The following is a 22,779-nucleotide window of genomic DNA, read 5'->3' as shown; positions in this document are numbered from 1 at the left end:
TGCCTACCTACATAATATTGTACGTACGTTGGGCAGTCTGCGCGAAATGCCTGTAGGCCTAGATTCTTTCATTAAATAATACCAGAAAGCCGCAAGTTTTCAGTAAAAGCAACAAATCATTAGCATGTGCATAAAAGTTTTTATGTGTTTTATTTAAGTACTTTTTTACTCGGTAGTATAATTTTGTTTGGCGCATGCCTTAGCTGTGGTACAGACGTGGACAGGGCTTTCCTGTACCGTCCGTCCGCCGTTCAGTCTGGTTTAGTCGTCCGTCGAGAGCGCTCGCGTCGCGCGCTTTGCCGTTCCATTCGTATTCCAGTATATAAATATTGTTTACTGTCGAGGAAGTTGTTATAAACTTTAAAAAATATGTTTAAAATGCCGTGTAAATATACGTGTTGTGCGTTCAGCTTGCTGCTGCTGGTTTTAGTGAGTAGTGCTGCCTCCAAAAATGTGGATAATTCCGATAGAACCTTCGAGGAAAGCAATTGCAGTAAGGTGAGACAGTTCCTCGAGACCAGGAACATCTCGGCTGTACCGGCTCGAGGCGCAGACGACAAAGGTAACAAACCGACAAACAAACAGAACCCACATTCATAAAATAGTTTATTATGTCCATGCTTATTTTCGTCTGCCGGCTAATTCTATACGAAAGTGTCTCCGCTAAAATAAACCATCAGCTGTTATGTTGTTCGTATTGGTACAATGAAAAGTACATAATACCATCTGTCAAATTATTTCGAAAGCTGGACAGATCACGGTCTATTTTTTACACTTTATCTATTCGCCCCAAGTTGACAAAGCGAAATACTAGCAGAGGAAAACGTATCATTCAAAGATACGTATTTAAAATTATTTATTATGAACGTTCACATTCGTTTCTCCTTATCACAACAATTTATATAGGTATATTTTATAATTACCTATAATGTAATTTTATTATGAGGCGTTTTACCTATATCCTAACAGATTAGTGTAATTATTTTCCTGACCCCCGCACTCTTAAGCACAGATTATGGATATTACACTTTATTTCAACAATGACCACAAGGACCAAATATTATGCACAAAATAGGTTCTTAGTTTGTTTAATTAAATAATTCTGCGTATTTATTTTGAAACGAAACCTTCGCAAGTGTTACTCCATGCTAAAAAAGTCAATAATGGCGGCAAAGGGATCGTTTTATAAGATAAATTTTGAACTTTGAATAAAAATGGAATTATAACGCATTTTTACGATCTATCCCTACGTAAATCGTTGTTTCTTATGGTAATTATGTTGAAACAAAGTATAATTTCATAAGCTGAGGATATTAAAAGTGCGGCTGTTAGGGAAATATTTACCCAAATTAGTAACGTGAAAGAAAATATATTTAGTATATTCTGATTTGACGCAATAACACCATTCAACTGGACAAGATCTGAATTATGCAGTCAGTTTACCTTTCTCAACTTCTCCATATCTCTTTCATCTTGCTGCAAACACAAATCATATTGTAGATGCGACAAAAGGCTTTCACTCGACTTATTTTTGCTGAACATCATTACATATATCCAGGGAAAAAATACTTCAACAGCCTACTTGAAACTATCAGAACAATAGAAAACGATAAACACCTACTAAAAGCAATTAAAGAGAAGTTCAATGTAAAAATACTAAAATGATGAAACTATCTTGTTAATTAATTATAAATTTTAATATTCATAATTACAAACACTAAATATTCTTAATATTGATGCTCACCACTCTTCTAGACACAAGCGCCACCTTCTATAGAAGAGGAACATTAAAAAAAAATTGAAAATGAAAAAGGAAAATGAGAAACAGTAATCATGTAAAAGACGATATTTTTTTACAGATTTACTAAACTTTTTTTTGCAGTCAGGGTCGTCGCTACTACAGATATTGGGGTTACAAAAAACTTCATTTGTTATTTCCTCCTTTTGCAAACTGCATACATAAGTTCGTCGATCGAAAAATTGTTATATAATTATTATGGTTCTTGTGTTTTAATGAAATTTACGTTTGTAGCAAAATTTCTTCAGTGATTATATATAAAAAGTTCAAAATCACAGATGGTTTTGACTCAACAAATAATACTATGAAATATGGAAAATGGGTGGTAGAAAATCACAAATAATAAATTTTCCTAACCCAACTCCACCCTTTCTACAGTTGAAAACAAATTTATTTTATTCTATAAAAGAATCACACAATGTTGAATAAACGCAAAATAATTTTATTCCAAATGTAAATCTGGGTTGGAACTTTTGGTACGTTGCTAGGGAGAAGTTGAAGCGGCTTTCCTCTGTAACAATGAAAATGTATTACATAATATTATGTTGTCGGTGCATGCGTGAAGTGATTTCGTATCCCCGCGTAATGCGTACAATTATCCGTTCTTTACGCGTGTGTATTTTTCAAAATTGGAAGTAATTCGTATAAATCATACAATAAATCAAAGTAGGTACCAACATTATTCTAATAATTTTTTATTTGAAGTGCGCATTGCTTTTTGTTTAAATGTTTGATAGAAGTCATAATTTTTCAAGTTTTCTAACATTCGAAAGGTATTTTTTTTTATAAATCCTACAATAATTTTATTATCCTATTACTTTTCACGGGTTTTGTTTTAGTTATGTATTTTAAAAAAAGAACTGTTACTTAGATGAGCGCTACCACTTTATTAACTGTATAACTCTTTTCAAATTTAAATTTTATATCTAGAAGTGGTATTTATTTTACCATTTTAATTTGCTTTTAAAAATACCTATTATATCGAATTACTTCCTTTTCAGAATCAGAACAGAGTTATGCTCAGTAAAATGTCTGCAATATAAATCTTGGGATAAATAGCTTATTTGATCGATTATTCAAATATAAACTAGGTTAGGTTAATTCTTCTTCTGTTGTCTTCATCTCCTATCGTAATTTGGCTATCATCGTGGCAATCTTCACAGTCGTGTGAAATTAATTAATAAGGGAATACAAGCTACAGTTTTTTTTGCTATGGTACAAAATCTTAAAAAATGGCAACACCTTGAACATAACCATAGATCACAATCATGATAGCATCATCTGTCATAAACGCGAAGAAATCATCGGAAATAATAATGAAACTCAGTGAAACTCACAATACCAACAGTTATACATGTTCACAATCAGTAATAAACAAATAAATATAGTATTTTTCTATCAATATTTTAAATATTAAACGAAATACACATCAAAAAATTTCCACATACGCCAAATAATGTCCTCCATCTCAAAAAAATTATGTGTAGGTACATCAATCGGTTTACACAACATTTTTTCATCCCGACTTATGTGGAAACTGGACGAAAAAAAGCATCGTGTTAAAAGTATCGCCCTGGTAAAAAGGACCATCACTCAAATAAAATAAAAATGCTGATTGAAATGGCTTTAGTGACCAAATCTGATACAATTTTTTTCCCTTATTTTCCATCTCCTACCGCTACCTCCTTCAGGCTCGCAACACGAGATGGAGATGTTATAGTCTCACTGGCTCCGGCCAGTTGGTACCCTTGCGTGACAATAACAAAAAAACGAGTATTACAAATAAACCCCTCGTCTGTATTTAATCATTATTCGACACTATGTTTAAATTTGTAATTATCTGTGTATGACCGTTATCGCTAGATATTTTTTAAAGAAATTTGTTTTTTTTTGGGTTCTGACTAATAAATAGTAATGAGCAATGACAGTGACTAATGCTAATGATACCGTCGACAGTCATTCAAAATTATAGTATTTGATTATTTAATACTCAGGATTTATTAATTATTTATTCTTTCGTGGGATTTTTGTTCACCGAATCAATATTGTGATATTGCTGTCTCAATGAGTAAATGAAAATTTATGTCGGGGTCTTCCTGAAGAGCTTTGGCATTGGTTTAACCTCTAGTGTACCAAAAAATCCACCTTAACAAATGCTCCTAGCATAAATATGAATAAATGTTTATTTGTTCAAAATCTTAAATCTCCAAAAGTTCTTTACCGATTGATTTTAAATTTCATAGCAACCTATACTTTATAGATGTCGCCTGTGACATGTAAAAACAGCGCCATCTGTTGGACGTAAAAACAACACGCGCTCTTGTTTCTCTATCTGCACAGGCAGACTGAGCCACAGCTACAGGGGTAGAGCTAGCGCTTGGCAAGGAAATAATGTTACTCAATATTATTCTAGCTTGTCGTTTCTTCACTTGCAAACATGTTTATTTTATCCCATTTCAAATGTCATGATTGCGCTTTTCAAAAGTCATAGGTACTGTATTTATTTACAGGAAAACCTCACGTCTTATTTTCATTGTGAAGAAAACTTATTTAGCTGGAAAATATAATAAAACTTCCAATAAAAGGTTTTCCAATAAGAGGTGTTATTTTGAATAGCCCGCTATTTCGGTAGATGTTACTTTTGAAGCTGTCATTTTTTGACATTTGACAAGTAGAAACTACGCCATTAGTAAAAATGGAACGATACACGCTTCAACGACGCATTGAAATTATTAAAATTCATTTGAGTGAATCAAATGCAAATCATCTTGAGTGATGAGGCCCATTTCCACCTCGGTGGCTTCGTCAACAAGCAAAATTGTCGCATCTGGGGCTCGGAAAACCCAAGAGTTATTGTTGAAAAACCTCTCTATCCTCAACTTGTGACTGTTTGGTGCGGTTTACGGTCCGGCGGAGTCATTGGACCTTACTTTTTCGAAAATGATGCTGGAGCAACAGTTACGGTGAATGGATTGCGCTATCGAGAGATGATAAATGATTTTTCTATGGCCGGAATTGGATGGTATTGATCTGGACATCGTTTACTTTCAACAAGACGGCGCTACGTGCCACACAAGCAACGAAACCATTGATATTTTACGATTGAATATCAAAATAACACCTCTTATTGGAAAACCCTGTATATATTTTCTAATGTCTTCATTGCATAATATTTTTATAACATGACAGAGAAAAACATTTCTCTGAATATTAAGTAGCCTATCCTGGGGAAACTACACAGGATAAATATTAATATGTACACACATCAACTGGTAAGACGTTACAATTTGCAAGAACATCATTTTGTAAAAAACAAGTAATTAATTACGAAAATAGTGTCAGCCGGCTTGCGACGGGTTCTTTTAATTTTTTCTTAGAAAACGGCATGGCGGTCACCCAAAACATCATTGTATTACTCAGGGTTCTCAGAAATTTGTCATTAACTTGTGAAATGATGTTAATATTTTTCTGTGTTTGCATGATTATTATCATTGTTACTGGTGATGGATTATTTAATTTTTATTTGTCGGTTTCAGAATTATTGCTTTTCGCTTAAATTGTTTGAAGTTTTTTTGGTAAAGTTGTGGAATTCCGTTTTTTTTTTAAATAACACTTTTTTTAGCTTCATTAATTTATGTCGGAGAGATGAAGAAAGATGCTAAAAGTTCGTTTTTTCATCAATCAAATTTCAAAATTTAGTACATCTTAACAGTTCGACGGCCATGTTTTTTTCTTGTTTGTATGATCTACATTATTTTAATTTGAACGTAATAATGTATTCTGTGCATGTTTTTCTATCATCCTCGACATAATATATAATTGTTTCCTGCAGTAATTAAGTTGAAATGAAGTAATAAGGTACATTTTTCTCAATAAAGTTTGCATCATCAGTAAATATGAAAATACTGAACGCTTTTCGTTTAATATGTAATTTAGTTTAGTGTTATTTAATTATTCGTACTAAATCTTCAGTTATTACGATTCTGTACATCAATCGATTCAACTAATTAATTTCACTCGATCGTGCCATGTCTGTCTGGGATATATGTGGATTGCAATGAACGCACATCATCGCAATAATACGTAAATTGGTTAAAACATATGTCAGGTTTACGCTATAAATTGATTAGTTTACAGTATACGGTATAGGTAAAGAGTGTTATGAACACGTGCGTCGACCAATTCGCTACGAAGGCCACCTTTGTTTATTTTATATTGCTTCGTTGCTAAACTTGCTGACTAAAGGTGTATTAAAAATGTTTTAAAGTTAATTCGAGCTTAGTAAAATGTCTTAAAATATTAACAGAAAAAAGTGTTTTCGTGATAAAAAAAACTCTCAGACTTTTGCTACCGAAATTTCTCAACATCTTGATTGTTAGCTTTTACAGAATTTCCATCGTGATCTATGGAGCTTTTAACTATCAATGTTTGTTTAGTATTCTAAAAATAAGGAAATATGAATTTGACATGTACATGCTCAGCAATTCAATTCACGGGCGAAGCCGGGTAGGTGAAACCAGTTAACAATAATGATTTCTAAATTTGAAAAGCGAAGTTAATAAAACACACGTCTTTCTGCGTTCTGATTGTAATTCAACGAACTTGGTTTTATTTTGAATTTAATTGTCCTATTTTCAAAATTGGAACGGATTGTGCCAAGAATTCAAAAAACCATAAAGTACCTACCTATAATGTTTTAAAAAAATACCAGAAAAAGGTCACGAGAGTCAAAAGCTAACATGCAATTATTTTTTATGTATTTATTTATAAAATACATGGTATGTAATTGACATTTACAAGACAGTGATACATTGAATCACAATAATAGGCAACTGTCTGTTTCAAGGTGACCGATACTATTAATCCTACAAATTATAATATCCGGTGATTTTTCACGGGTCTGCGCTGGTTAAAAAAAATACCACCCTATCACTGAAATAATTTCGTTTTTGTTTTACCAAATTCTAAAAGGCCAACAATTTCCCAAGGTTGGGTTAGGTTACGAGACAGAACGTTGTGCCAGGTTTAGGAATGCTGCAACGGCTGTCTCGGACGCCGGCCCTTTTTGTTTTATAAGGTCATTGCCACACGGGTCCCGCGCACTCCCTTTTGCATCCCGCTGCATCGAAGCCGATACCAATAGAATGCAATATAAAGGGTCTGTGTTTTTGCCAATGTGTGACCAATTATTCTGCGAGTGCTGGGGTATAAATTCGATTCAGTTGTTCAGTGTGTCTCAAAATAATAGTTATTGTCGTTTTAAGCGGCCACAACCTTTCCACAATAGAGGTTAGGTTAGAATTTGTGGATAACTGGTTTCTCGCTGTGAAATTAAATGGTTTTTGTTGGTTTTGTGATCTGGAATACGTGTTAATTCATTTAGTCCACCCAGCAGTCATAAGTTATCGACAATAAGAGTTGTACAGATAATAATAATTAAAATAAAATTTAAAAAATCCTTTCGACTACCCTACGGATCGCTCATTCGAAGAATTTCAAGTATCTTAATTTAAGGATCTGTACATTAAAAAATATATAAAATAATTCAGAGCAAAAGAGGACTACCAACTTTTACCTAAAAACCTAACTCGACTTAAATATGTTTTTCCATGCCCAAAATTAAATACTTCATTTTCACAAGAACTTTTTCAATCGACTACCGGATAAAATTAGAAGCATTAATAAGAAAATCCAAACACTGAAAACATATTTTATAGACAATCTTATCAAAAAATCTGTTTCCACATGAATTGCATGAATTCCACGAGAATATTAAAAATAACCCATATCTCGTTTATTTTCCGTACGTGAAAATTTCTTTTCTAAATATATACAAAACATTATTTTTTACCAATTACTAATTACATTCTATTAGATACGTTATAACTACTAGCACATTTAGTACTTACATTTATATCACATTTACCAAACAAGTAATAAAATTCTTTTTAAATTTCTCACTGCAATGTACTCAATACAGCACACAATGCATGTACCTATAATATTATTAATTACTGATAAATAACTACAATATGATGTACTGTACACTCCAATCACAAACTAACGCTTCCATGGAGGAGTAGTATTCAAAGCTCATAATATGTAACGGAAATGCTATTTTGTATGTACGTACTTTCCTTATTTCTAATAATTAATAATTAATATTTTTAATAATTAAAAAAATGTTTACCATGATAAATTTGTTGACAATTATTGTCTTTATTTTCACTCCTATTGCAGGAAAACAAAAGCGAAAACATATTAGTACCTATGTTGAAATGTTTCCGATCGATACACATAGAAATTGAGATCGTTCGTTCGTTCTGAATCATTATTTTATTGAATCTTGTGAATGGCATAAATCATAGACAGTATACAATAAGGCATAATTATTTCAAGACGAATGCGAGATACGATAATTGCGACGGATCTCTAATGAATTCTTCTAATTCTGGTTTTATTGATCTCGTGGTAGAATAAATGTACTTTCCTTTTTTTATATGGATGAACACATATGAATTGTTATATCCTTTGATTGCCCTGTCAGGGAACCAAGGAGGAGTGGAGATGAGAGATGAGGCCACCTCCGTGAATTTTTTCCCTTGCGGGGCGAAAGGAGAGATGAGACCTCTGAAGACACATTGTAGAACCAGAAGACATAGCCACATATCCAATAACAACCCTGGTGAACTTTATAAAAGGGACCGGGTGACTGTGTTAGAGGAATGAGGTAAAATGGGAGATAGTACAATGGGCCTATGGCCTTAAGTGTCAGCTACACTACTCGCTTCGACGCTTCGACGAAGTCCTCGACGAAGTTAGCCGAAGTTCGAAGTGCGTGCCCACACACTCGTGCAACTTCGCGAGTAACGCTTCGAGTCCTTTGACTCGGGCGCAATTACCGACAATAATCGGAAGTCGGGCGAAGCGAAGCGAAGTTGCCCGAAGCGAAGCGAAGTTCGTGCCCACACTATCGTATTCGGTCAACTTCGATCAACTTCGCGAGTAGTGTAGCTGGGCTTTAAGTGCTCATGGGAACTATATTATGTAAACCGTCTCCGCTCTATAAATAAATAAAAAATGATTGCCCTGTAACCGGTTCGCACCTTTTCGCCGACCCAGTATATTAAAATAATTAGAACCGTAAATAAAATCTGAACCTTTTTACAAAATTTAATATTATTATTTATTACTGGAGGAGACCAACTCCGCCCAGAAATTTAATGCCACAATAGAAAAGACAATCTAAAAAGTTTCTATCCGAAAATTTCAAATAAACTTCTGAATTAATGTGTTTGTAAAAGATTATTGATTTATTATACTGGATAAATTATCTATGTTACACAATCCATAAATTATTCTGATTGTGTTGAATAAGATAAATCTTTCTGTGCCGAATCTAAATCGAGATTTTTGCATTAATATTATTAGAGATCCAAATCTTCGATTTCTTTCAACTTCGGTGCGACGTCAACATCGAAGTTGTTTGTTTTGTCGAGATTTTAAAGTATTTGTTCACGGAATCAGAACAAACGTGTAAAATCCTGTTCTATCGCAGGTCTGCACAGGTCGCTCAGGTGATCATAAACTTCGTTGTTTTTTTTCTTCTTTTCGATTCCTTTGTTTGGCCGTTGTAGGTTGGAGTCTTTGGCGTTTGCAAAATGTCGAGTTTATTTCTCTGCTTCGGTAAGTCTATTGTTTACTTTATTTTACATACCTGCTACATTGTGGATTTGTGCTGCCTTTTATAAAAAAGAACATTGACATTTTTGACAAATGACATGAATGAAGTTCGCATGACTGTATGAAACATGACGTCACTTTGATAATATGGCTAATAAAATATGAGAAATAATTCGAGCCCACCGACTGTAATAAAGAACTTCTAGGCACTTCGTGTAAATGACAAACACGACTCATTTCTCGCAACTTACGACTCACTCATTTCTTACAACATGCTAATGACTTATAATATATACTTACTATCATTATGATAACCGAAAAGATAATTCTATTAAAGTTCTGTGAAAGTCCTATTCAAGTATTCTGAAGCCACCGACCCATGACGAAATATTAACAGAACTTCAATAAAACTTTCATTAAATTGTTCAACTCCTGTAAAACAAACTGGACCTAAGTATCGCCCTGGTGAACACCACCAATCAGAATCGAAACGTTACTTGAAATGGCTTTTGACGTGTTTAGTGAACAGATCTGAACAACTTGTATTATTTGGTAATTGTTATTCATCCCTATCATAATCAGAAAAGAGTGTAAGAAGAATATATGAGGCGAATGTATGTGAATGGTAGTTGAAGTCGGGGACGCCCGAGGAAGACATCGCACGATGAGGTAAACCAAATACTAGAGTGGAACCGTGTCACGAGCAGGAATAACAGAAGGATTTGTATGATATGATGTATGCATAAGAATGAAGCAAGGAGTGTGTGCTAAGACCGAGTTGTCTGTCGATCCATCCTCACTGCCGACCCCTGCGGTGAAACCGCATAATGATTAGCTAGTCAATCCTTAAGCAAACAGCAATTAAGGGTATGACTTAATTACCTCGCTATTCAAGCAAAACGAGGTAGGCCAATAGACCTACTAATAAGGGATAATAATCCCTTATCGATTTATCATTAGGAATTATTACAAGTATTCGAAATAACAGCCTAACACATGCCGCCATCTATTTAATGGATTGCACATCGTTGTATTGTGTACACGTTTCGTGATAAAATCATTCGCGAATACAATTAAAATACCATTAGGTCAATTTATCGACTACTCTGGGATTTCGGTAATTTTAAGCAATCTTTGCGTTTTTAATGGTGCTTATAACTTGTACCTATTTGGTATTCTATTTTTTTATGTGAATTCCGCACAACCGACTGGAGAAAGTGAGAACGGGTTCCTCAATTAGGGTATGTCGAGAGGCTGAAGGTAGAGATGATGGGTAGGAGATGAAAGGAGGAAGGTGAGGAAGGACCTGGCTATTCAGAACTGGCCACACAAACACGGCTAAAGCCATTTCAAGCAACGTTTCAATTCTGAACGGTGGTCTTACATCAGGGCGATACTGAGAGTATCTTTCACTCTGGAACGTGCCGCAAATACGTTATATATATTATTTAAAATTTAATAAATTGTGGATTGGCACAAATGAATTTAAAAAAATACTTGCGCACGGCGGGATTTGTGATTCCCCTCTTCCACGGGGGCCGTCTTAATTTCTTTATTTATTTTTGCATATTACTAACTATATTATACTTTAATCAAAAGATCTCCATTTTGCATCTTCACCGGAGAAACAAGAATAGTTTATTTTTTATGCCTACCACTTTTTTAAAATTCTTGTGATATATATATATATACTTTAGAATTATGTAGGTACTTTAGGTACATAGTAAATTTTGCAGTAATATTTAAATTTACTTGTAAACTAAACAATGTTTGAGGTGACATAAAAATTTCAATTTATGAAAAATTTGTTTGCGCCTGTAGGTACACACGCAATACGAATATGAGTAAATAGTTTTGTCTGTATAAAAACTTTATTCCTTCAAGAAAGACATTCAAATACAATATTGTATCGGTGATTGAATCTAATATTGTATCTGTATACCTATATTTATTCATATTTATATTGCGTATATACGGGCAAAAAAAATATATATCTTAATATTGTAAAGCATATTACCTTTATTGATATTTATTATCAGTCTATACTAATCTCCTCTGTATTTATATGTTCCTAATTACTCAATAATTAGTATGTAACAGAATACTATATATGTACAACTACCCATATAGATAATCCAGAAGTTTCAATTGTTCCTATTATATATGTATATATACTTACCTATAGCATAATGGTATTCTATTTTTTTTATAATTAGTGTAACTCGCTCACCAAGCACAAGAACCAGTTTCTTCATTGGTGAGATTGCGAACATAAATATATTTTGTAACCATATGTACGTATATAACATCCTGTTCCCACTTATAAATATTAAATTTTTAAAAAATATCCTGCAAAAAGCGTATTTTATTATTTAATTAAATTAATGCCATTTATGAACGCGTAACGAAGCTTCAAGCCAAAAATGTGTATATTCTTGATATACCTTATATTCTAGGTAATAGGCATTAAAATCGCTTGACAAACGGATTCTAGAAACGTTTGATTTCAAGCACAAAACTGATTTTATTTATTTTGTAAATAATTAATTAGAAAGCAAAATGTTAACAAAGTGAAACTGTCACAGATAATCTTAGCTATAGAACTGTATTTTTAAAGTAGTTTCCTTTACGCGTTCATACATTTCTATTGAAAGAATATTTTTTTAGAAGTTACTTTTATATTTTTCATTGAGTAATTTTTTATTTATTTGTATTCTACTCAAGCGAAACGATAGGAAAACCTTCAATTTATCTAAAGCATATTTTTTGGTATTCGTTATAAAGATTAATCAAAATAGTGATTTGGCATAAAGCTTCGCCTTAAGCCTTTGATAGACCGCGCTCGTATATTTTTGCGTGGCTCGGCCTATTTCAGCATATCGCTCGCCATATGGCCTATTTCAGCGATACGCTAAAATAGGCCAAGCCACGATGTAATGTTTCACAAGCGTAATGTGTCGCCTACCTGAAGCTTTAGCTCGTTCAAACAAATGCACAACAAATAATACGGTTCATTCAATATCACGAAATCAAGTACCGATAAAGATTCTAGTATGTAGTCATTATTCCCTCTACCGGCCTTAAGCCGATTAGATCTCTGATTGATTCAATGAAAAATGTCGAAACAATCGACAGTTATAATAATTTATATGCGATATCGATCTGCCATTGATTGCACCATAATAATATTATCACATAATTAAAGTTGAGATATGGTTTAATAGGTTGTCGCCAGCATTATTTATTTATCAATATCCATTACAAAGTCGCCTTGTTTGGTATCCTTTTTTTAAAAATCGTCATAGCCATCGACCAACAAAGTCTAGGCAGGGCGTGTGGATGGTAAAGTCACACCAAAATCAAAATTATTCGTTCCAAAAATTGGGTTACGAAAACATTTAAAAAAAAAGAAAGTGCATTCAAAAGCATTCGCAGTCAAAAGATTGAAAGAAGCATTACTTTTCGCCCTTTTTTGGTATGCAAGGACCAAATTTGTGTCCCAAGATATAATGCTTTCGAAGCGATGGAGGAGTTCAGATGACTGAGTTCAGAAACTCAGATTGAGAGTTTAATTACCCATTGATGAGCTGAATTATTCGACCGAATTTGTAACACACGCCACATCTATAGTTGATTATATCGATGGTCACTGCGAAATAAATTTAAAATTAGGTAGATTCCTAAAACTTTTCGTTGGAACATTTAAGAAAATTTTATTTTTTTTATTTAATATATATAAAGTGGGTACAGTAATATGAGTACATAAAGAATATATTTACATTACAAAATATATTTATGTTCGCAATCTCACCAATGAAGAAACTGGTTCTTGTGCTTGGTGAGAGAGTTACACTAATTATAAGAAAAATAGAATCATTATGCTATAAGTAAGTATATATATGATAGGAACAATATATAAAGAGACAAAATCTAAATACCGTGGAGATGAGTATAGACTGATAATAAATATCAATGAAGGGAAAAACAGGCAATTATTTAGTTGATTATTTCTGAAAGAGTAACTTTAGTTTTAGTTTAAGTATGTTAATATCCTTCCTAAATATTTATAGTTATTTTGCATTTGTTTGGTATTACATTTTGGAATTTTGATATTGTATTGATATCTTTTAGATAAGTGGGTTTCAAATTTTTTTATTATATTATCTTTATAAATTTGGATAGTTGCATTTTTCTTCTCGGGGCACCCCGAAATCTGTAAATAGCGTTTTTACCACTTTAATATAAACGATATTTGTTGTAATTTTGTTGGTAACTAACATTCAAAGTATAAAACGGACATTGATTCGTTTAATAAATGTATTAAAAACAATATGTTTATGATAAAATAATAACTATAGAGAATTTATAATCACAATTATATTATTTTGAGTAGGCGTAAACGTTGTAACATCATGGAAAACTTAATTCAAACAATTATACAAGAAGACTTAATAAGAAATGTATTTTTGCTTACATTTAGTTAGGTTTTATTTGCATAATATAATGTATATCACTGAAACAAATAATAAATTATTTGCTACTGGTATTTTAAGTTTTTGACGGCCTCCGTGGTCGAGGGATAAGGCTCTTGACTAGCAATCCGAAGGTCGCAGGTCCCAATCCCGGAGTGCGTAAGTAAATTTTATTCGATGAATTTGTATTGTTTAAAGTTTTTCAAGTTAAAATAATATATAGTATTTTCGCGGCACGTCGAAGAGTGGAAGATACTCTCAGTGTCGCCCGTTGCTCGAAATGGCTTAAACCGTGTTTGGTGATTATATCTGAATAGCCAGGTACTCCCCCGCCTTCCTCTTCCCATCTCCTTTCCCTCCCCACAACATACCTCTATTATTGGGGATGCGATAGTCCCACTGGCTCCGGACGGTTGAGATCAGTTACTATATACATAAATGTAATTGAGTATATGCGATATGTCTTAATGTGTCTGTTTATTTCACATTTAGTCGAATGAATAGATATGTACTGTTTTTTATGTGTTTTGTATTTTGATCATATCATCTGATTTGCGACTTTTGTATGAAGATTAGCAGGGGTCGTCGCTAAGCACATAATACATATTTTTTTTAAATCGTGCGCGTTTGGGTGTATCGGCATGTACCCGACAAACTTTAACCAGCTATTCCTTAGCACATTTGGAGTATAAAATGTTATGGGCACTTTCCTGTCCGGTAACATTTTTTTTTAATAAAAAAATTATCATTCATATTTTCACCACATGTCACCACTGTTTTTTCCTATGTCACAGTTTGAAAACCCATCTGGCAATATTTTACTCGAGTTTCGTTGAATAATATACGTACGTACCTACATTAACGCGCTTTTACGATCACAACGAAATGGCACGGCACCATTAGTCTCATTTTTAGCTATTATTATTTAGTGTGTATGAAAGAGCGAAGACGCTTTTTGACACACTTGCTAATAACAGCTGTTGAACACGAGAAACAATGCCAATGACAGTGACGGAGTGTGGATTTTTTATTTATTTTTTGTTTTTAATTGAAAAAAAAAATGTTACCGGACAGCAAGGTGCCCATAACATTTTTTACTCCAAATGTGCTAAGGAAAAGCTGGTTAAAGTTTGTCGGGTACGTGCCGATACACCCTGTATAGTAATGATGTCGTAATTTGTGAAAATCTTAAATGTAGTATTAGTTATGTATATATGTTATAGTAAGGATTTCATAAATAATTTCACTTTTTTGATACCCTGGAACTCAACTCTGTTATGTCAAATGTGAAAATTTATAATGCAAAGAATTATGGAACCAATCAATTGCCTCCAACACCTCGACTGTAGTTGATTTGCATTAGCCGAAAGATGATAATTTGATTCAAATGTACCAATTCATAATTTGATAAGAGGCTGTAAAATATAGTTCTGTTACCACCCGGTTTTTTTATTAGGAACCTACCGGTAATGGCAGATTTGTATCTTTTCTTACACTCTTGCTTTTCGCATACGAACTCAAATTGTCGGTAACATTAACCACTTAAATATGTTTTACTCAGTCTGATTATAATACAGGGTTTTCCAATAAGAGGTGTTATTTTGAATAGCCCGCTATTTCGGTAGATGTTACTTTTGAAGCTGTCATTTTTTGACATTTGACAAGTAGAAACTACGCCATTAATAAAAATGGAACGATACACGCTTCAACAACGCATTGAAATTATTAAAATTCACTTGAGTGAATCAAATGCAAATCATCTTGAGTGATGAGGCCCATTTCCACCTCGGTGGCTTCGTCAACAAGCAAGTGGAAGGAAGTGGATGGTATTGATCTGGACAACGTTTACTTTCAACAAGACGGTGCTACGTGCCACACAAGCAACGAAACCATTGATCTTTTACGATTGAATATCAAAATAACACCTCTTATTGGAAAACCCTGTATTATGATGCAAATCTCTTTAAATTATGCGTATTCCGGTTTGATAGGTTTTCTAATAAACTTCCAGTAAAACACGAATGTGTTATCACGATGTCGGAACACGTGTTCATAAAAATTCTAATATTTTCACATTTCGTCACTGTACATATCAGGACCAATCCAGGTGCATGAATACGTCTTTCGATTTATTAAGAATGGGCTAAAATATGTAAAAACAGGATTTTTAACCGTGGCGGCTCTTTACTTTTGGATGTACTTGAAAAACTTCACATAATTACTCTTGAAAAATTTCACATACAAAATCGAATTTTCGAAAAAAAAATCGTTTTGCACTAAACAAAATCAATGATGTCGAATTTTTCAAACTTAGTGCTTTTATCGAAGTCTCGAGCCGCCACTACAGCAACGGCCCGCAATCCCGTTTTTAACTAAATTTTAATAAATAAGCAATACTTATTTTACTCCGCGTGATTGCAAAATAAAATAAGTAGCTATGTTTATTGTTTATCTAGTGTGTGTTATTTCCTTTTGTTATTTCTTTTACTGATGCTTGCCAACTGTAATCTGGCCAGTATACTGGTTAAATTCCTTTTCAAATCAAGCCAGATTTTTATTCTTGATTTGTACTCATTAAACTTATCTTTTAGTTTTATATCTGGGGGAGTTTTGTTTGCAAAATAAATGTAGTTTATTAATTCGAATGTGCTTTTATAACTTTGAATCGTTTTTTATGTAATTTTGATTCGATGTAGTGTGATGGATATGCGGTTTAGTAAAGGATTTAGTATTTTTTAATAGTTTTAACAGTTTATCTTTTTTAATATACAGGGTGTATCGGCACTAACCCGACAAACTTAAACCAACTATTCCTTAGCACATTTGGAGTAAAAAATGTTATGGGCACTTTGCTGTCCGGTAGCATTTTTTTTTCAATTAATAACAAAAAAATTAACATTTCCACACTCCATCACTGTCATTGGCATTGCTTTTCGTGTTCAACAGCTGTTATAAGCAAGTATGCCGAAAAGCGTCTTCGCTCTTTCGCACACACTAAATAATAATAGTTAAAAATGAGACGAATGGTGCCGTGCCATTTCGTTGTGATTGTAAAAGCGCGCCAATATAGGTACACACGTACATTATTCAACGGAATTCGAATAAAATATTGCCAGATGGGTTTTCAAACTTTGACAAAGGATAAAACAGTGGTGACATGTGGTGAAAATATGAATAATAATTTTTTTATTAAAAAAAAAAAACGTTACCGGACAGCAAAGTGCACATAAGATTTTTTAATCCAAAATGCTAAGGAATAGCTGGTTAAAGTTTGTCGGGTACGTGCCGATACATCCTGTATATTATTATAATCGTTGATTTGAAGGACGATTAAAATCGAAATCATCACTATGCGATTCTCCTATTACATTACATTACACCTATCGATTTGCGATAAAAAACCTTTTAACGCATTTAATACAAAGATTACACTTGCGATTAATAACAATCAGTGTTTTCTGTCCTTTTCGTTTTCATGCAAAACATTTGAGAAGATCCATAAATATGGAAGGATTCAGTATGATAGCATTCTTTGTGAATGTTTGTGACGGTTCTCGGCTGGAACGAATGTACATTCTTTCTCTCTCGTATAAAAACATATTATAACAATGAATCGACCTTCTTTCTTTAGTTTAATAATATTATTAATTATTCGCTTTTCACGACATGGCGCCTGCATACCTAATTTAAAACGCATCGTAGAAATGAATCACACAGTTTTCAGCAGTAATGATTCCACTGAGTAAAAAGATGCAACAGGATTCTGTGGTTGTTAGGTACGTCATCCTATGAAAAATGCATGCAAAACCCAGCTGGGTTCAAATAAATAAAAAATGCAATAAAATTTGAAAAAAAGAGCTTTTTTTCGTTACATGTGCAAACTATGTAATTAAATAATGCCGCCAATAGTACTGCTCCCAACCGTCTGGAGCCAGTGAGACTATGACATCCAAAACTGGGATATATTGTGTGGCTAAAGTAATGGGGAAGGTGGGGTTCAATAGGAAGTAGCTGGCTATTTAGCTCTGGTCACCAAACACGGCAAAAGCCATTTCAAGCAACGTTTCAATTCCGAATCTTACACCAGGGCGATACTGAGAGTATCTTCCACTCTGGATAGTTGATACAATAGAGCAACCAGCGGTACGACCATACTCCCGAATACAAATACATTACATAAACGACGCCGTACAAATTGGCCAATTGTAATTATTAATTATAAAATATTGAAGAGAATTTCTCTCATATACCAATGTAATAAACCCCCTTGGGTGCCCCCCTTGCAAGCGTATTGATGCAGTGCACTGCAGGAGGCCCTCAAAGCGCATTGAGAACGCTGAAATAAACACTGGCAACTGGTGTGCCCAGAGTGCTTCTCGAGTGCTTTTATATAAAACAAACAAATTGTATTGCTCATTCATTTGCTCACCCCTTATTTTTGTATTTTTATGTATTTAAAGAAGGGACGTGTTTGCCAATCACTTATCAAGCCTTAGTAAGTTGTGTCTGCAAAACTTCGTGATAGTGTTAAGTTTAAGTGAAAACCTGTCATTAGATATTATTTATATTGTTTATAAATTTATTATTTAAAGCTATAAAAAAATCTGTTGGTTTTCCTAAATAAATAAAGATCCTTGCATGAGATTTCTGAGGCGTTTTTTTTGTTATTTGTTTTTGGGGTGTTATGCCGTGTTGCGCTAACTCCTTCTTTAGCCAACGTTTCGGACAGCATTGCAGTGTCCATCATCAGGGCAGATGTGTATCATCGTAGATATGTATCAGGGCAGATGTGTGCAACAAAACAAATAACAAAAATACTTTTGCCGTGAAAATCTTAAATCATATTTTTTCTGAGGCGTATTGAAAAAAAAAATCATTAACTCTCACAGGAGGCCCTAAAAAATAATTTCGCTCGGGGCCTGTCATCTTTCTTTGTTTTCAGGGTCTTTTTGAGGAGAGGAAAGATCCAACGTGTGTATTGAAGAGACCCATGTTATAGGAGTAAGGAAATACAGATGCCGGCAAATCGTTCCACATCCAAGGTGTTGAACTCAATAACGATTCGTAGAAACTACCCGTTCTCGTGTGACGAATATTGGGCGCCCGTTTGTCGTGTTTCTCGACAATGCATCGTTGCCGAAGAGATCAATTACGTTATTTTATTTGAAATACCAAAGTAACAAGGACATCATTCCCATCTGACGTCTGCGCTATAAAGATTGCTGTAATGTAAGGTCTCGATTGCTTTCGTCAACTCTACGTGTCAGGGGAAAGGGAATTGTTCCCTCTCTCTGCCAAATGAAACCTGCGATCGCCGATACAGATTTGTATGCCCCATAACAAAACATTTTTTTAATTTTTTGTTTAAACGCCATAAAATGGCTTACACAATATAATGACATATTCCAGAGATAATAGCCTCATTTTTAATGTCAGTGCCATACAAATTTTTCTTTAAAAAATGATAACTCCTTCATTTGTACACGCAATTGCTTCGTACGAAATTTTATAGCATAGTAATGATCAGCAGAATCCATTTCTAGCCAAAAAAAAATACCCTTGAAAATTCAAGTCTCTATGTCTATGAAAGGCGATTTTCAGCCCACTGTGCGTCGTGATAAAGCCAGAAGTACTTGAAGACTCGTCACAGGCTGCGTTCGAATATTCATTGGGCCGCTGGCTCTGCGATTGGCGGGAACAACAGATTGAAATTCAATTTCCTTCGTTTTGCATATCGTCCCTTCTTTCCCTCCCTCCCTACAACCTCTCTAAAGGATTGTCACAGCCTTAATGGCTCCAGACAGCATAAGAATATAACAAACTATAAAACCTTATATTACGATCCTATAAAACTTTCAGTACCCTTACTTGAGTTAACAGTTGAGGCACTTCGTACGGAAACGGCGCGCACCCAATTTTCGCATTATCGCTTTACAAGTTGTTAATAAGTCCGGTACACTGAATACGTAATTAATTTTAAATTGAGGCGTCCAGTCGCGCCGCGCTGTGTCCACTTTCCGCCGGCTGATGAACTCTTGAAGCGACCAGTTCGCTGTTAAAATATCACACACCGTCAAAACATACATCATAATTATTATTCATAGTTGGATTATAAAACGACAGAGTTTTTAACGTATTGAAGATTTTTTTGCAGTAGGTACTTGCGTATTATAAGCTGTAAACCAAGAGGCGAGATCGCAGTCGCAAGTTAATTTGACACGGTTGACTTTGCTATCGCTGTTTTGGATTTTGTGGATTTAAAATAAATCTATGAATTAATTTTTTTTTTCCTTAAATAGTTCTTTATTTTACCATCTGCGAAGTTGTGTTATTTTATGTGAAAATAGTACCAATATTATAAAACTAAATCTTTGTTTTTCAAAAATATATGATGACCTAACTAGTTAAATATCTTCTTTTTTTTAAGAAAGGCAAACATTCCCAGGTTACCTGACAATATTAGAAAATTTCCTTCTACCATCACAGTAAGCCGATGAAGCTTGTAGAAGAATGTAGCTTTTCTCGTAATGGAGGACTTAGCCAGCCGGGGAATTAAACACACAGCGCCTTTTATTGAAAAATAATGACGTATTTTCTAATTTTGGAAAATTTAAATATAAATATCTCGCACCTTGAATCTGCTTTGACCTAGCAATTCCATACAGAAATAGCTGTGAAAATTTAGTTTCGAAGGAACTCGCCATTTCGAGAGTTTTTGCTGCTTCGGATAATCAACCGAATATTTATAAAAATATTTTTTACTATTTGTTTTTAAATTACTTTTAAATCTTTAAAAAATTTTGTCGAACTAGGATTGAACCTTCCTACCCGGAAACTGGAGTCTACAACTCTACCGACCTCCTCAAATGCCGATCGGGTAGGACCGACATTTACAGGATTTTCCAATAAGAGGTGTTATTTTGAATAGCCCGCTATTTCGGTAGATGTTACTTTTGAAGCTGTCATTTTTTAACATTTGACAAGTAGAAACTACGCCAATAATAAAAATGGAACGATACACCCTTCAACAACGCATTGAAATTATTAAAATTCACTTGAGTGAATCAAATGCAAATCATCTTGGGTGATGAGGCCCATTTCCACCTCGGTGGCTTCGTCAACAAGCAAAATTATCGCATCTGGGGCTCAAAAAACCCAAGAGTTATTGTTGAAAAGCCTCTCTATCCTCAATGTGTGACTGTTCGGTGCGGTTTATGGTCCGGCGGAGTCATTGGACCTTACTTTTTCGAAAATGAGGCTGGAGCAACAGTTACGGTGAATGGATTGCGCTATCGAGAGATGATTAGTGATTTTTTATGGCCGGAATTGGATGGTATTGATCTGGACAACGTTTACTTTCAACAAGACAGCGCTACGTGCCACACAAGCAACGAAACCATTGATCTTTTACGATTGAATATAAAAATAACACCTCTTATTGAAATACCCTGTATTTCTCATATCTATTCCTGTAATGTCACCCGATTTCAGAAAAATACGGATGTGTCCGCGTGTACGTGATTGCTACCAAAATAAAGATGGAATGCATTGTCATCGACAACGAGTCTATCTGCTGAGTTGTAGCTCGATCGGATGTCGTGAAGTGGGTTAATTTCCGCCTCCAAGATTTTGCATTCATTTTTTTCCGAAAACAAAAGTAAAAATCAAAAAGATGTGTTTCAAAAAGTTCAAATACCATCTCTTTTAATTCACATTGGACATAAATAAATCTACTTTAACTAATTTACTAATATACGAAAACTTCATATCCAATTCTTTAGCAAACAGATGCCAGGTTGACTCAATATACACTGATTTTAGCAAGGCCTTTGATAAGGTGTGTCACAAAATATTAATTAATAAATTAGCCACACTTGGAGTTTATGGTAGTTTATTAAATTGGTTTATTAGTTATTTGTCCAATAGAAGTCTTAGTGTGAAAATAAATGGCACAAATTCATACACATTTATAGCCACAAGTGGAGTGCCACAAGGCTCTCATTTAGGGCCCATTTTGTTTATTATATTCATAAATGACATTGTTGATATATTTACTAACATAAAAGTATTACTTTTTGCTGATGATTTGAAACTTTATAAAGAGATTAATAACATAAATGATTGCATTATATTACAAACTAATTTGAGAAATCTTTTTGAATGGTGCTCTATCAACAAACTTGCATTGAACATAAAGAAATGTCAGTTCATTAATTTTTACAGAATAAATAATCCAATATTTTTTCAATATACATTAAATGATAAAAACTTAAATTGCGTCACTGAAATTATTGACCTAGGTATATTGTTCGATAGCAAACTAACTTTTGTGTATCATATTAATAACATTATCAATAAGGCTCTTAAGACTCTTGGATTTGTTTTGAGAATTTCAAAAGACTTCAATAATTTAGGCACATTTATCATGTTGTACAAAACCCTTGTTAGATGCCAACTAGAGTATAACTCTACATTATGGTCTCCCTTTTACAATATTCATTCCGATAATATTGAAAAGATTCAACATAAGTTCTTGAAGTATATAAACTATAAATTGCATATTCCTGTAGAAAACATTGATTATAACTATTTACTAGATAAATTGTCCTTATTAAAACTTTCTGAAAGAAGAATAAACACAGATTTAATAGTACTACATAAAATACTTCATTACAAAATTGACTGTCCTGAGTTACTCCAATTAATCAGCATCCACATACCCAAAAGATCTTGCCGAAATTTACTACCCTTTTATTTTTACAACACAAGGACACTGTCTTATCAAAATTCCCCAATTCCAAGACTTCACAGTCTCGGAAATAAATA

General features: G+C 33.7%; 1 protein-coding gene across 1 annotated transcript in view; it reads left to right on the top strand.

Annotated features, from left to right (window-relative positions):
• The first annotated feature begins 272 nt into the window (after positions 1-272).
• The window catches only part of dally (division abnormally delayed protein), a 484,927-nt gene continuing 462,420 nt past the window's right edge, over positions 273-22,779 (top strand). The window contains exon 1 of the mRNA XM_089647675.1: positions 273-562. Within this exon, the coding sequence (XP_089503801.1) occupies positions 370-562 (193 nt within the window). The 5' untranslated portion in view covers positions 273-369. The remainder of the gene's footprint in view (positions 563-22,779) is intronic.

Source organism: Hesperophylax consimilis, chromosome 26, assembly GCF_061612785.1.
Source record: "Hesperophylax consimilis isolate HC1 chromosome 26, BYU_Hcon_1.0, whole genome shotgun sequence".
In the NCBI taxonomy this organism is placed as follows: domain Eukaryota; kingdom Metazoa; phylum Arthropoda; class Insecta; order Trichoptera; family Limnephilidae; genus Hesperophylax; species Hesperophylax consimilis.
Note: the sequence above shows the minus strand (reverse complement) of the source record. Positions and strands in the feature narration are given on the sequence as shown.